The sequence below is a fragment of the Erythrolamprus reginae genome, chromosome 5, assembly GCF_031021105.1.
Source record: "Erythrolamprus reginae isolate rEryReg1 chromosome 5, rEryReg1.hap1, whole genome shotgun sequence".
NCBI lineage: Eukaryota > Metazoa > Chordata > Lepidosauria > Squamata > Dipsadidae > Erythrolamprus > Erythrolamprus reginae.
Genome location: NC_091954.1, coordinates 75,407,906 through 75,421,881, shown reverse-complemented (window position 1 = coordinate 75,421,881; position 13,976 = coordinate 75,407,906). Strand labels below are relative to the sequence as shown.

General features: G+C 39.5%; 1 protein-coding gene across 1 annotated transcript in view; it reads right to left on the bottom strand.

Moving 5' to 3' along the window:
* The window catches only part of KY (kyphoscoliosis peptidase), a 48,615-nt gene that overhangs the window by 19,371 nt on the left and 15,268 nt on the right, over window positions 1-13,976 (bottom strand). Inside the window, exons 5-6 of the mRNA XM_070753185.1 lie at window positions 11,382-11,456; window positions 8,154-8,210 (exon numbers count right to left, since the gene is read on the bottom strand). Coding sequence (XP_070609286.1) covers window positions 8,154-8,210; window positions 11,382-11,456 — 132 coding nt within the window. The remainder of the gene's footprint in view (window positions 1-8,153; window positions 8,211-11,381; window positions 11,457-13,976) is intronic.

The following is a 13,976-nucleotide window of genomic DNA, read 5'->3' as shown; positions in this document are numbered from 1 at the left end:
CCATAATCACAAACGTCTTTATTCAGACGATTTATTCAGAAATTTCCAGCTGACAGTCCTATGTAGAGCAAATTGCAGTAATATACTATGCAGTAATATACCAGAATATCTCCAAGACCACTTTCTGCTGCACGAATCCCAGCGACCGATTAGGTCCTACAGAATGGGCCTTCTCCGGGTCCCGTCAACTAAACAATGCCGTTTGGCGGGCCCCAGGGGAAGAGCCTTCTCTGTGGCGGCCCCGACTCTCTGGAACCAGCTCCCCCCCAGAGATTAGAACTGCCCTTACCCTCCTTGCCTTTCGTAAACTCCTCAAAACCCACCTTTGTCGTCAGGCATGGGGGAACTGAGATATCTCCTCTGGGCCTATACAATTTATGTATGGTATGTTTGTATGTATGTCTGCTTCATAATTGGGTTTTTAAAAAATATTTTAAATTGTAAATTATTAGATTTGTTATGAACTGTTTTATTGTGTTGTGAGCCGCCCCGAGTCTACGGAGAGGGGTGGCATACAAATCTAATTAATAATAATAATAATAATAATAATAATAATAATAATAATAATAATTTCAGATTAGAGCTTCCCAGAGTTACACTCAAGGGTGGGCTGCTGCCCGGACCAGGGGGGGAATAGCAAAAATGGAGCCCCACCCCAGAGCACCCAATTTGCACTGAAAGATGTTGAAAGAAAATGCAGGGTGTCCTGCATAAGCCACGCCCACAGTGTGGTAGTAAAAATTTTGGTAGCCCTTCACTGGTTACAGTATTCCATATTTTAAAGTTAGGGAACAAACTTTCTTCTGTACCTGAGATTACAGGGCAGGACAGGCACTGCTTAAGAAAAGCATTGTGTCAGAAGCTTATAGAGACTGCAGGAGGATATTTTAGGATTGAACCTTATTTCTAGGCTGCAGTGAGTGACGGCAAAACTTCAAGCAAGAAAAGATGGCCCCGTGAGCTGCCTAATGTGCTGAGCAGCCATCTGTCTGTCTCAACCAGCACTCAGCACCAGGGCATCTGTCTCTTTAATAAGCTTGTTTGTATGTATGGCCTTTTACTGAAAAGGGCTATTTCAGTAACCTAAAGAGAGCTAAAGCAGATTTATGCATTTAAGAGGTTCCTACTCTGCACATCTCTGAAAATTACTTTTTTACCATTTGGGAGCACGGCCATTCTTTAAATTGCTGGTCTGTTTTGCTTTTTGTCAGACTATAACTGAAAAGGCTGGAAACAACAGCAGAATTCACAAGAAGTCATACAATGATATAAAGATACCATCAACAACTGGAATTCTGCAGCAAGCTGCGAGTGCATTGCTAGTGCTTTTTATAAAAAATATAAATGATGCTGCAGTTAAATGGTTAGATGGTGTTGAGTCACCCTGGTATATTGAAGAAGCTTCCTTTTTGCCTCTTGGCCCCGCCAGGGGTCATATTCCAAGACAGATAAACTTTTTTTTAATAGCCACCAATTATCTATAGATGTAACATATTTTTGCTGATAATGAAAAGGAAGGGAGGCTGCTATAGATCTATTTTGTGCTTATTTACAAGACAGAGGCCCCAGGTTCAAATCAAACCTGATGAAGGCAAATAAGACTGAACTAGATTTATAGTAGTCTCCCTTCCTTTTCATTATCAGCAAAAATATGTTACATACACACACACACACACACACACACATTACTAGTCCATGTAATGCCATATGCTAAATAAATAAGTGCATTGCTCCATTTGAGCGAACAAAGGCCACATCAAACTCTGGCAGGTGTGTTTTATCTCAGTTTCTGGAGAGAGTAAATGGAGCTGGAAACAAGTGGAACATTTGATTCCTGTGCATGGCCACATCTGCCACCCACCCAGAGGTGTCCCAGCATAGAAAGGTAAGTGCATCCCTTCGCTACCCACAATGCTTGTGTCATGTTTGTATCCAAGCCAACAGCTGATATTGGCAAAAGAGGCTATAATAAACACACACAAGGTACCAGCCAACCCAAACTAAAAAATTAATTTAATAAAAACTAACATGAAATAAAAGGCAGAAGTACACAACTCCTATTTTGATTTATGTTAATTAACAACTGGGTATGGTAATTCAGTGATTAGAATGCAGTATTGCAAGCTAATTCTGCCCACAGCCTGGAGTTCAGTTCTGATGGACTCAAGGTTGCTTCAGCCTTTCCTCTGAAGCCAGTAAAATGATGACGCAATGTGGGGGCAATATGCTGACATTGTAAACCACTCAGAAAGTGCTGTAACCAACTATACCCAGAGGTTTGTACTGGTCCCACCCTATTGGCTTTTCGAAAAGCCTTGGAAAACCTGGCTTTGCTGGCAGGCCTGGGGGCCGTGAGAAGTTGATCCTGGCCTCAATAAGATATGAATTTGGTTGTATGATATTGTTTGATTGCAAAAAAGTGCCCACCACTTTTTCACTATACACTTGTTTTATGTTGTGTGTATCTAAAATTGTTAAAAATCAATAAAAATATTTTAAAAAAAGATATTGTATGATTGCATGAATGAGATTTAATATGCTTTATATTATTGTCATTGTTTATCAATTGCATATATTGTTTTATTATTCTTATTGTTGTAAGCCGCCCTTGTCACGCTAAATATTGCCAGCCCCAGAGACATTCAGTAGTTAAAGAGTTAACTTTGTGTGCCTTACTAAGTTCCTCCTATTATGATGTAATATCCTGCCACATCTAATGTACTTCCTTCTTCTTCATCCTTGGGATTGGGCAGCATACAAATTTAATTAATTAATTAATGAAATATAAAGCACTATAGGCAAACCTTTTTTCTCTTGGGTGCCAAAAACATGCCCACACACGTAATTTAATGCCCAACATCCCTGCACATGCGTGCATGAGGCCTCATGCTGCCCAACCCAGAGGTTTCCCTGGAGCCAGGGGAAAGCAAAAACAACTTTCCCTGCTCCTCTGGAGGCCCTCCAGAGGTTGAAGACGCCCTCCCAGCGCCTCTGTGCGAGCCAAAAATCATCTGGCTGGGGGGCACATGTGCGGTGAAGCTCAGTTAGGCAATGACTTGTGTGCCAGCAGATATGGCTCTGCATGCCACCTATGGGGTGCGTGCCATAGGTTAGCCATCACAAGTATATAAGTTTAAGTGCTATTGCTATATCTTTCCTCAGACATGTGGGAAAAAACGGACTGAAGGAGGACGACGAGGAAGACTGAGTAAAACATAATTGGAGAATATCCATTTATTCAGAACAAGTTTATTTATTTATTATTTATTAATTAGATTTGTATGCCGCCCCTCTCCACAGACTCGCGGCGGCTAACAACAGTAGTGAAACATCATATAACAAATCTAATATTTAAAATAATTTAAAAGACCCTAATTTAAAATACAACCAAACATACACACAAACATACCATGCATACATTGTATAGGCCTAGGGGGAAGGGCATATCTCAGTTTCCCCATGCCTGATGACAGAGGTGGGTTTTAAGGACCTTGCGAAAGGTGAGGAGGGTGGGGGCAATTCTGATCTCTGGGAGGAGTTGGTTCCAGAGGGTCAGGGCCGCCACAGAGAAGTCTCTTCCCCTGGGTCCTGCCAAATGACATTGTTTAGTCGACGGGACCCGGAGAAGGCCAACTCTGTGGGACCTAACTGGTCACTGGGATTCGTGCGGCAGAAGGCAGTCCCGGAGATATTCTGGTCCGATGCCATGAAGAGCTTTATAGGTCATAACCAACACTTTGAATTGTGACCGGAAACTGATCGGCAACATAACTCATTTAATTTGAGAATTGCTCTTGGGAGTTGCCCTTAAAGCAACAGCAACATATTATAGAGGGAATTTGCAGATGGTCTGGCAGAAGCTGTATGTACAATCTTAAAAAGTATAAGAAAACTGGTGATATGCCAGACAACTGGAAGACAGTGGATTTTGTCTCTATCTCTCTCTGCAACAAGGTAGGGAAGCATGAAGATAATTATACATGGAATTCCTTTACCAGCTATAAATAGCCATACGAGGCATTTTCTTTCTTTTTTTCCTAGTGTAATTATGATTTTTGTGGCCTCCTATGAATGAGTGCATGCTTCTGCTTTTTCCTCAGTTGTTTGTGTGCTTAGCCATATTTTTGCACAAAAAAGCACAGGGCAGGCTGCAAATGCCAAGAAGAGGGAAGAATTTGGCACCATTCCAATTCACTGCCCAAGAGCCTTTGACATAAGGCTGAACTGATGATGATGGGTTTGCTGGAGTGTTCTTCCTGGCTTGACTAACCCATTTACAAACTCATTTTTTTTCTTTTTCTGACATTTTTTGCTGTGCTTTCCATATTTGATCCCATTCTGATTTGTGTTCAGACAGTTTTCTTGCTGATACATGGACATATATCCAGAAAAAGTTGGTTGAAAAAAATAAAAAGGGTGGGTGGGTGGGAGTGAGTGATTTCAATATGGGTAAAGATGCTATAGAATATTTATTGATTGATTTGATTGATCCATCCATCCATCCATCCATCCATCCATCCATCCATCCATCCATCCATGTATGTATGTATGTATGTATGTATGTATGTATGTATGTATGTATGTATTTATTTATTGAACCCCAGCCAAATGGCAGTCCAATTTCCTCTTAAAAATGTCCAGAGTATTGGAGTTCACAACGTCCGCTGGTAGGTTGTTCCAGTAGTTGATCGTTCTGACCATCAGGAAGTTCTTCCTTATTTCCAGGTTGAATCTCTCCTTGGTCAGCTTCCAGCCGTTGTTCCTTGTCCGGCCCTCCGGTGCCCTGGAGAATAAAGTGATCCACTCCTCTCTGTGGCAACCCCTCGTATACCTGTAGACTGCTATCATGTCCGCTCTGGCCCTCCTTTTCTCTAGGCTATCCATGCCCAGTTCCTGCAGTCTCTCTTCATAAGTCTTGGTTTCTAGACCCCTGATCATTTTGGTTGCTCTTTTCTGCACCTTCTCCAGAGTTTCAATGTCTTTTTTGAAGTGTGGTGACCAGATTTTATAAAGCATGTTCTGAAAGGATCTTGAAAATAAGGCCGGCTGTTAATTCATCCAGCCATTCCATTATTGTGCTGTCACAAATTTTTAAAAATACTTCTCTTGTTTGGTATTTAGCAGAAGAAATTGAATAGAAGTAGCTTTAGTGTCTTGGAGAGGAGACAAAAAAGCCCAAATTATGTCTTTCCCTGAAATAATAGTCTGTGGACTATTGTGGACTTCCTATGACTGAGATCATAGTAAGCTTATTGTGAGAATTAAGCTATTGCATCTGAAAGTCAGTATAGTTTTGTCAAGAGCAAGTGTTATCAAACTAACATCTTTTTAAAATAAATTCTGATACTGCTGAAGATGTAACGTTAATTTTTGCAATATATTTGACAATATATCACATGATGTAATGATTAATAAGCTACTTAGGAGTAGTGAGTGAAGCTAAATTAAGCAGATATGTAGCTGTCTTAAAACCATATTCAATGAATGATCACCAGTGGTTTCTTATCACACTGAAATAAGGTACTGGAGGGGGGGGGTGTTGGTGCCATCAGTTTCAATCCTTGTGCTCTTCAACAAATTTGTTAATAAGTTGGATGAATTGGTGGAGAGAATACTTATTTGTAGATGTACTTTATTGGTAGATATTTAATATTCTAGAAAGCAAGAATCAAAATGTGAAATAAACTTCATGACTTGGAGAGACGGGCTGAAAATAACAGAATGGAATTTGAGAAATTCCTACTTTTAATTTAAGAAGCAGAAATCAGATGTACAAGTTTACAACGTGGGGAGGCTGACTTGGGAGTAATTCTCTTGGCAAAGAGATGTAATATGATGTGGCTACAAAAGCAATATTGGGCTATATCAACTGAAGAAGAGTTTCCAAATCACAGAAAGTAATCATTCTGTACTGACCAGAATACACAACTATTGCATCAAGTTCATCCATATGTAAGAAAGAGGCAGACAAACTGAAACAAGTTCAGAGGAAGCAAATAAGAGTACAAAACAAAACAAAACATCTATGACAAGAGTTTGAATGAATTGGGAATGTTTACAACAGAAAGTGGAGGAGAACTATAATACCATAGCATTCCTCAAATATCTGAAAGGATAAAACATGGAAGGTCAAGATATGTTCTTCATCATTCCAGAATATAAGACATGGAATAATGATTTTAAGGGACAGAAAAGTATATGGTGATTAAATGTAAAATATTTCTAACAGCAGAATCAGAGGCCCCAATAATCGTGGTATCTTCCATTCCTTGAGAGTTGGTATCTTCCATTCCTTGGGTGTGTTCAAGTATTTGTTAGGGATGCTTTAGTTAGGATCCCTGCAGTGGAGGGGATTAGAGTCAGGAGTGGGCAGCAGGCAGTACGGGGTGGAACACAGTTTCACCAGCAGAAATGAAGATGCATGTGCAGCTCTAGCTGATTGGCGGCTGTCACTTCCTGGATTACTGATCTCGGCTCAGCTCTCCTTTTTTTTCTTGCTGCTGCTGGTGTGTCTGCTCTCCTTGCTTTTTTCCTCTTTCCTCCTTCCTGGCCTCAGATGAGCTTCCCTCTCTCCTGCCCAGCTCCCCTCCAGCCTCACGTGGCCACCTCCTGCCTGAGGTGCAAGCAGAAGGCATGGGTGGAAGCAGCGCTGGTAGCATTTATGCTTCTGGCAGCATCCGTTTGCCTAGCTACACAGCCTGAGGTGGGGGGGGGAGGCGCGACCCAGGAAGGAGAGCACAGGAAAGGTAACAGTAGTGTTGGGCGAATCCAATGAAGTTCGGGTTTAGGTTCGGCACCCGAACTTTTGCTGTAAAAGTTCAGGAATGTTGCCGAACCCGAACTTTACCCAAACCCAAACTCGAGGACCCAAGGAGTGCCGCCACCTGGCTGTCACCTTCTGAAACAGCTGGGGCATTTCTCGGCATTCTCCTGAAAGCTGAACCCAAAACTTTTGGCAAAAGTTCGGGTTCGGGAGAACGCCAAGAAGCGCCGCTGCCCAGCGGTCACCTTCCTAGAACAGCCGGGGAGCTGTCGGCCGGTCGGAAGGCACAAACGGAGGTGGGGAATCCCAATAGGGGATTCCAGGGACGGAGCTTTGATGTCATGTATACGTCCTTCCTGGAGTCCCCGTTTCGGCCGGCCAGGAAGGACATCTCCGTGACGTCAAAGCTCTGCACCAGGAACCCCCTATTGGGATTCCCCACCTCTGTTTGCATCTCCCGACCATTCAACAGCTCCCTGGCTCTTCTGGGAAGGTGACAACTGGGTGGCGGTGCTTCTCGGCATTCTCCCAAACCCCAAACTGAACTTTTGCTGAATTTCCGGGTTCGGCCATTGGGAGAACGGCGAGAAGCACCCCAGCTGTTTCAGAAGGTGACAGCTGGGTGGTGGCGTTTCTCGGCATTCTCCTGAACCCGAACATTTGCCAAACTTTCGCAAAGTTCGGGTTCGGTATACCGAACTTCGCAAAGTTCGGTACGAACCTGAACTTTGCGGATTCGGTTCGCCCAACACTATTTAACAGTTCACTTGAACGATGATGATCGTGAAGCCACTCCTACCTGGTCACATGGCCGGCAAGCCACTCCTACCCAGTCACATGACCATTAAGCCACAGCCACAGTGTGGCAGTAAAACGTTTGGCTGCCCATTACTAATTAGAGTTGTTGGCCAAAATGGACATTTCCAGTTGCCTGATCCCAAGAGTTCCATTTCACACCAAAATAGAACAAACCCTGAATGCTGACTTTGTCAATACTGGAATTGTTAAAACATATTTGAACCATACTTTTGTTCATTACCAGCAGAAAAGAATTAGAGAGAATCAAAAGGAAAAATATACCTTTAAATTGGTGATCTCTGCCAAGAATTCTCCTGCTTTTCCATATATTACTTCTGCTCATTTCATATATTGAGAGGGATATTCAAATAAATATTAGGGTTTTTTTTAAAAAAAGCTCAAAATACCAGGTTTCCTAATTCAAGTAAAACATTAGTCAATATTTTCTATACCTCATGTTAACAGGTTAAACCATAACTTACTGAGATATTTTGATAAACTTTAAAAAGTATATAAGACTTGCAGCATTACTGAAGTATATAAATAATTACACAGTCTTGTAGAAATGGGAGAGACAATATGATGTATTTACCATGCTGGTCATTCAGTCCAGGTGGGCGGGGATTGCTATTTCCATTCACTTGAAAACCTATGAAATTAAGAAAAGTATATGAATAAGTTGGATAGACAGAAAAATGGATGCTCTAATATTCTAGCTTGGAAAGTTGTAGAAGATTTGATACCGCACAACTGGAAAACACCAGGCTAGAGAACTTGTTGTGGTTCTTTGCTATATCATCTGTCTGGAACCCATACCACATCTCGGATATCAACACCCTTGAAAATGTCCAAAGATAATTCACCAGAAGAGCCCTTCACTCCTCCACTCGAAACAGAATATCCTACAAAAGCAGACTATCAATCCTAGGTCTAGAAAGCTTAGAACTACGTCGCCTAAAACACAATGTAAGTATTGCCCACAAGATCATATGCTGCAACGTTCTACCTGTCAAGGACTATTTCAGCTTCAATCGCAACAACACAAGAGCACGCAACAGATTCAAACTTAATATTAACCGCTCCAAACTTGACTGTAAACAATATGACTTCAACAACCAAGTTGTTGAAGTGTGGAACTCATTACCTGACTCAGTAGTGTCAACCCCTAACCCCAAATATTTTTCCCTTAGACTATCCACGATTGACCTCCCCAGGTTCCTTAGAGGTCAGTAAAGGGTGTGCATAAGTGAACTAGTGTGCCTTCCGTCCCCTGGCCAATTGTCTCTCCTTATCTCATTTATCTTTTCTTCCTTTCAAATATGTTCACCTATACTTTTATATCTTTTCTTCTATTCTTTTCTTTACTTATATTATTACATATCTTTCTCTTCAATGTGTATTATGTATTGGACAAAATAAATAAATAAATAAATAAAAAATAAAACTCTCTACAGTTACTCTCCCCACTATAATAACAGATGTTGAGCATCATTTGGGACAAAACCACACTTTTTCCTGAGTAGGCATATCAAAGAGTAGATAATGTAATCACTATAGGTGTGACTGTGATGTCATACGGCAGGTACGTAGCCATCTGCAGACCCTTGCAGTACCCAGTTCTCATGAGAAGAACCATCTGCCTAATCATGAGTGTTGGAATTTGGTCTTCTTCATCACTTATCATCACGGTAATAGCAATTTATGTACAATCCCTGCCTTACTGTAGGTCAAACGTAATTGATCATTTTGTCTGTGAATTCCCAGCTCTAATGAAATTATCATGTGCTGATACATCTGGATTTGAAAAAGTAATATACATTGACAATGTGTTGATAATTCTCTTGCCCATCTTAGTGATTATTTTCTCATATATGGCCATTCTTGTGCAGATTTTGAACGTGCACTCAACTGAGAGAAGGCACAAAGCACTGGGCACCTGCGTGTCCCATTTATGTGTAGTGAGCATCTTCTATGGGGCAAGCATCCTGACATACAGTACTCCTGTGTCTTCTTACTTTGCAACATTTTCATCTGAAATGCGCTTATTGTTTTACTTAGATTGAAGTTAACTTCCATTATTTTTCTCTCCTTCTCAATCTATTAATTTCTTTTTTAAAACAATTAAGTATTACAATAGGAGAGCATCAAACAATTGATTGGATATAAATAGGATGTGATTGAAATGTCCAATTGATCAAAATTAGACAACCACAATTAATTGTAAATCTCCTCTTACAATAAATAACATTATTATGGTGATATGGGAATCCAAGACATTAATGTCTCTCATGATTAGATATTGGATACAAAAACTGAAAAAACTGTTCATGAATTTAAGTACCATTTACTATAGTTGAAAGCAGATTTGACCAACATGAGACTTGACAGTAATGCTTAGACATCATAAACTTATCCATTTTGCATCATTCTTCCATTGAACTGAGAGTTTTTAATGAAAACTTTTACTGTTGACTATAATTGCAATTCTTCTACTCTATAAAATGTATCTAACAGTACACCTTGAACAAGGACTTTTGGTAGTGTCCATTTAAATTTTTCCAAGTAAAAAGGCACTTTTATACAACACAATATTTTCTTTTTCTTTTGTTTTAATTGAAGCAACTTATTTATTCAATTAGGGATCTGTAGGTTGTAATATTTGATTGATTTTGGTTGATCTTTATGAAGAAAGCAGGGTCAGATTTGTTTACAAAGAGGAACTTTAAGGAATTCTCAAGGTTGAATACTATGGAAATATATACAGTGTTCCCTCGCTTTTCGCGGGGGGTGCATTCCGAAACCGCCCGCGAAAATTGAATTTCCGCGAAGTAGAGATGCAGAAGTAAATACACTATTTTTCGCTATGAAGAGTATCACAAGCCATCCATTAACACTTTAAACCCCTAAATTGCAATTTTCCATTCCCTTAGCAACCATTCAGATTATTACTCACCATGTTTATTTATTAAAGTTTATTTAAAAAAATATTTATTAAAGGCAGACAAATGTTTGGCGATGACATATGACATCATCGGGTGGGAAAAACCGTGGTATAGGGAAAAACCCCGCAAAGTATTTTTAATTAATATTTTTGAAAAACTGTGGTATAGACTTTCCGCGAAGTTCGAACCCACGAAAATCGAGGGAACACTGTATATCATATGTAAGCAAAAAAACCACAACACCTTCAGAAGAAGGCAGCAGTAAATTACTTCCTAAAACAAACAATGTTAAGCAACCCCAAACATTCATGGTCCCATCTGAGTAGCTACCAGGAGTCAAATTTACTTAAGGGAAACATTGTAATATTTTCTTATTATGAAGAACATGCTCATGTCTCATATAATTGATTTCTTAATGAGGAGAAGGCGGACAGCCCAAATAACCTATTTGCAAATCAGTTTGAGCTTAATTTGTTTCTTTAATTGGGAAACATAAGCTAGATATAAATCTTTAGAAGCAGAATTTTCTTTAAAGGGAGGAATTCCTCAGAATTAGCTCTTTCTCTGTGCTGTACTATGCTGTACTGTTGATTTATATAATGCTCTCAATTACTGAAAGCATTTCATGTACATTACTTCTTGTCAGCTTTACAACTGGCCTATAAAAGTAAGTCATTATTGTCCTCATATTACAGAAAGGGGAATTCAGCCAGAAAGGGAGAAGTTTGGCTAAAACCAGCTACTGACGTCTTAGCAATATAGAGATATAAAGTAGGGATTTTTTTATGCAAACACTGTGCCAGCTTTTTAATATAGTATAATTTAATCTAATTTCTCTCCTTCTATTTAAAGCAGAATGTTTTTATAAAACCTCATACCTTTCTTAAAGGAGATCTTCTTGAATAACTGTGGAGTAGAATTATTTCTATGAACTTCTACTGTCATCTGGGTTCCTAAAATAAATAATAATTTTGTAGTCATTGAGTTTTGAAAAAGATACTTCAGATTGTACAGCGTACACATGTTTTCTGCCTTAGATACAAAAAGTGAAAATATACGAGGCACTTCCATATCCCTTTTCCCCCAATGCAACTTGTTAGGTACTGTACTTCCAAACTGGAAATAATTTAATTACAGGAAAGCGTGGGGATACAAGCTCCGTAACTTTTGTGAAAGAGCAGACTTGGAAAAAAACTAGGTAGCAGCACAAACTTTTGTGAGTAAATTCTTGTTCAACCAGACAACTTCCATTCAATATTGAATAATTCAAATCCATAACTAGGCATGCACACCCACACTACCTCACTCCCTGCCACTATTACTGCCCCTAACAATTTTAACTACCTCACTACTCCTACTGATCCTAACTTTTGTGAAAGAGCCTAATTTCTCCATTCCTAGCATGCTCTCTATGAAGCATTGTTGTGCTGGTGAGGATGATTTTGGGCCCTCTTCTTATTTAACTTTGTTATTGTTGTGGTGCTTGCCATTTTCCCTATTTTTAATATATTATTTAAAAATGTCATACAATATCTTAACTGATGATGATGATGATGATAATGATGATGATAATAATAAACTTTGGAGAGGGGCAGCATACAAATCTAATAAATTATTATTATTATTATTATTATTATTATTAATAATAATAATATATCACATCATGATATTAATAGCTTTGTTGATACAAGCTGTAATCAATATTAATAGTAATATATTTATTTATTTTATTTATTTATTATTTATTCATTTATTTATTGGATTTGTATGCTGCCCCTCTCCATAGACTCGGGGCGGCTAACAACAATAATAAAAACAGCATGTAAATCCAATACTACAACAACTAAAAAACCGTTATTTTAAAACCAATCATACCTACAAGCAAACATACCATGCATAAATTGTATAGGCCTAGGGGGAAAGAGTATCTCAGTTCCCCCATGCCTGATGGCAGAGGTGGGTTTTAAGGAGCTTATGAAAGAGGAAGAGGATGGGGGCAATTCTAATCTCCGGGGGGAGTTGGTTCCAGAGGGCTGGGGCCACCACAGACAAGGCTCTTCCCCTGGGCCCTGCCAAACGACATTGTTTAGTTGACGGGACCCGGAGAAGGCCACTCTGTGGGACTAACTGGTCGCTGGGATTCGTGCAGCAGAAGGCGGTTCCTGAGATAATCTGGTCCAGTGCCATGGAGGACTTTATAGGTCATAACCAACACTTTGAATTGTGACCGGAAAGTGATCGGCAACCAATGCAGACTGCGGAGTGTTGGTGTTATATGGGCATTTTTGGGAAAGCCCATGATTGCTCTCGCAGCTGCATTCTGCACGATCTGAAGTTTCTGAACACTTTTCAAAGGTAGCCCCATGTAGAGAGCATAACAGTAGTCGAGCCTCGAGGTGATGAGGGCATGAGTGACTGTGAGCAGTGACTCCTGGTCCAAATAGGGCCGCAAATGGTGCACCAGGCGAACCTGGGCAAACACCCCCCTCGCCACAGCCGAAAGATGTTTCTCTAATGTGAGCAGTAGATCGAGGAGGACACCCAAGTTGCAGACCCTCTCTGAGGGGGTCAGTAATTCCCCCCCCAGGGTAATGGATGGACAGATGGAATTGTCTTTGGGAGGCAAAACCCATAGACACTTTGTCTTATTAGGGTTGAGATTGAGTCTGTTGACACCCATCCAGACCCCAACAGCCTCCAGGCACCGGCACATCACTTCCACTGCTTCGCTGACTGGACATTACTCCTATACTAATCTCAAATTATGTTTTTTTTAATTATCTTTATTTTGTAGAGATCTTTTCTTTTTGTACATTTTTATGTACACTGAGAGCATATACACCAAAGACAAATTCCTTGTGTGTCCAAACGCACTTGGGCAATAAAGTATTCTATTCTATTCTATTCTATTCTATTCTATTCTATTCTATTCTATTCTATTCTATTGTTGTACTCTTATTGCACTATATTTAACACATCAGATAACCAAATAGCATATAACATCAATTTGAAATTTCAATCCAGAAGTACTCACTATATCACTATAATTTTCTAATATATAAATTCTATGTATGTTATCATTTGATATAATTAATATTATTTATTATTTATAAATTATATAAATAATGCCATTAATTCAACTTTCACTAACCTCCCCTTCCTCTTAATTTTCTTATTTTCTATTAACTATTTTGTCCAGTGTCCTTTAGTATCTTTTAGTGGGATCACTTATCTTATGCTATTTTCGTAACTCTATGCAATCTTCTTTCAGTCTTGCATCCTCTTTACTTTCCACCACTGTTGGTGATCTGTGCCAAGAATTCTCCTGCTTCTCCATATATCACGTTTGCTCACTTTATATATTGAGAGGGACATTCTAATAAATATTGGTGTTTTTTTTAAAAAAGCTCAAAATAACAGATTTCTCAATTTAAATAAAACATTCATCAATATTTTCTATACCTCATGTTAAC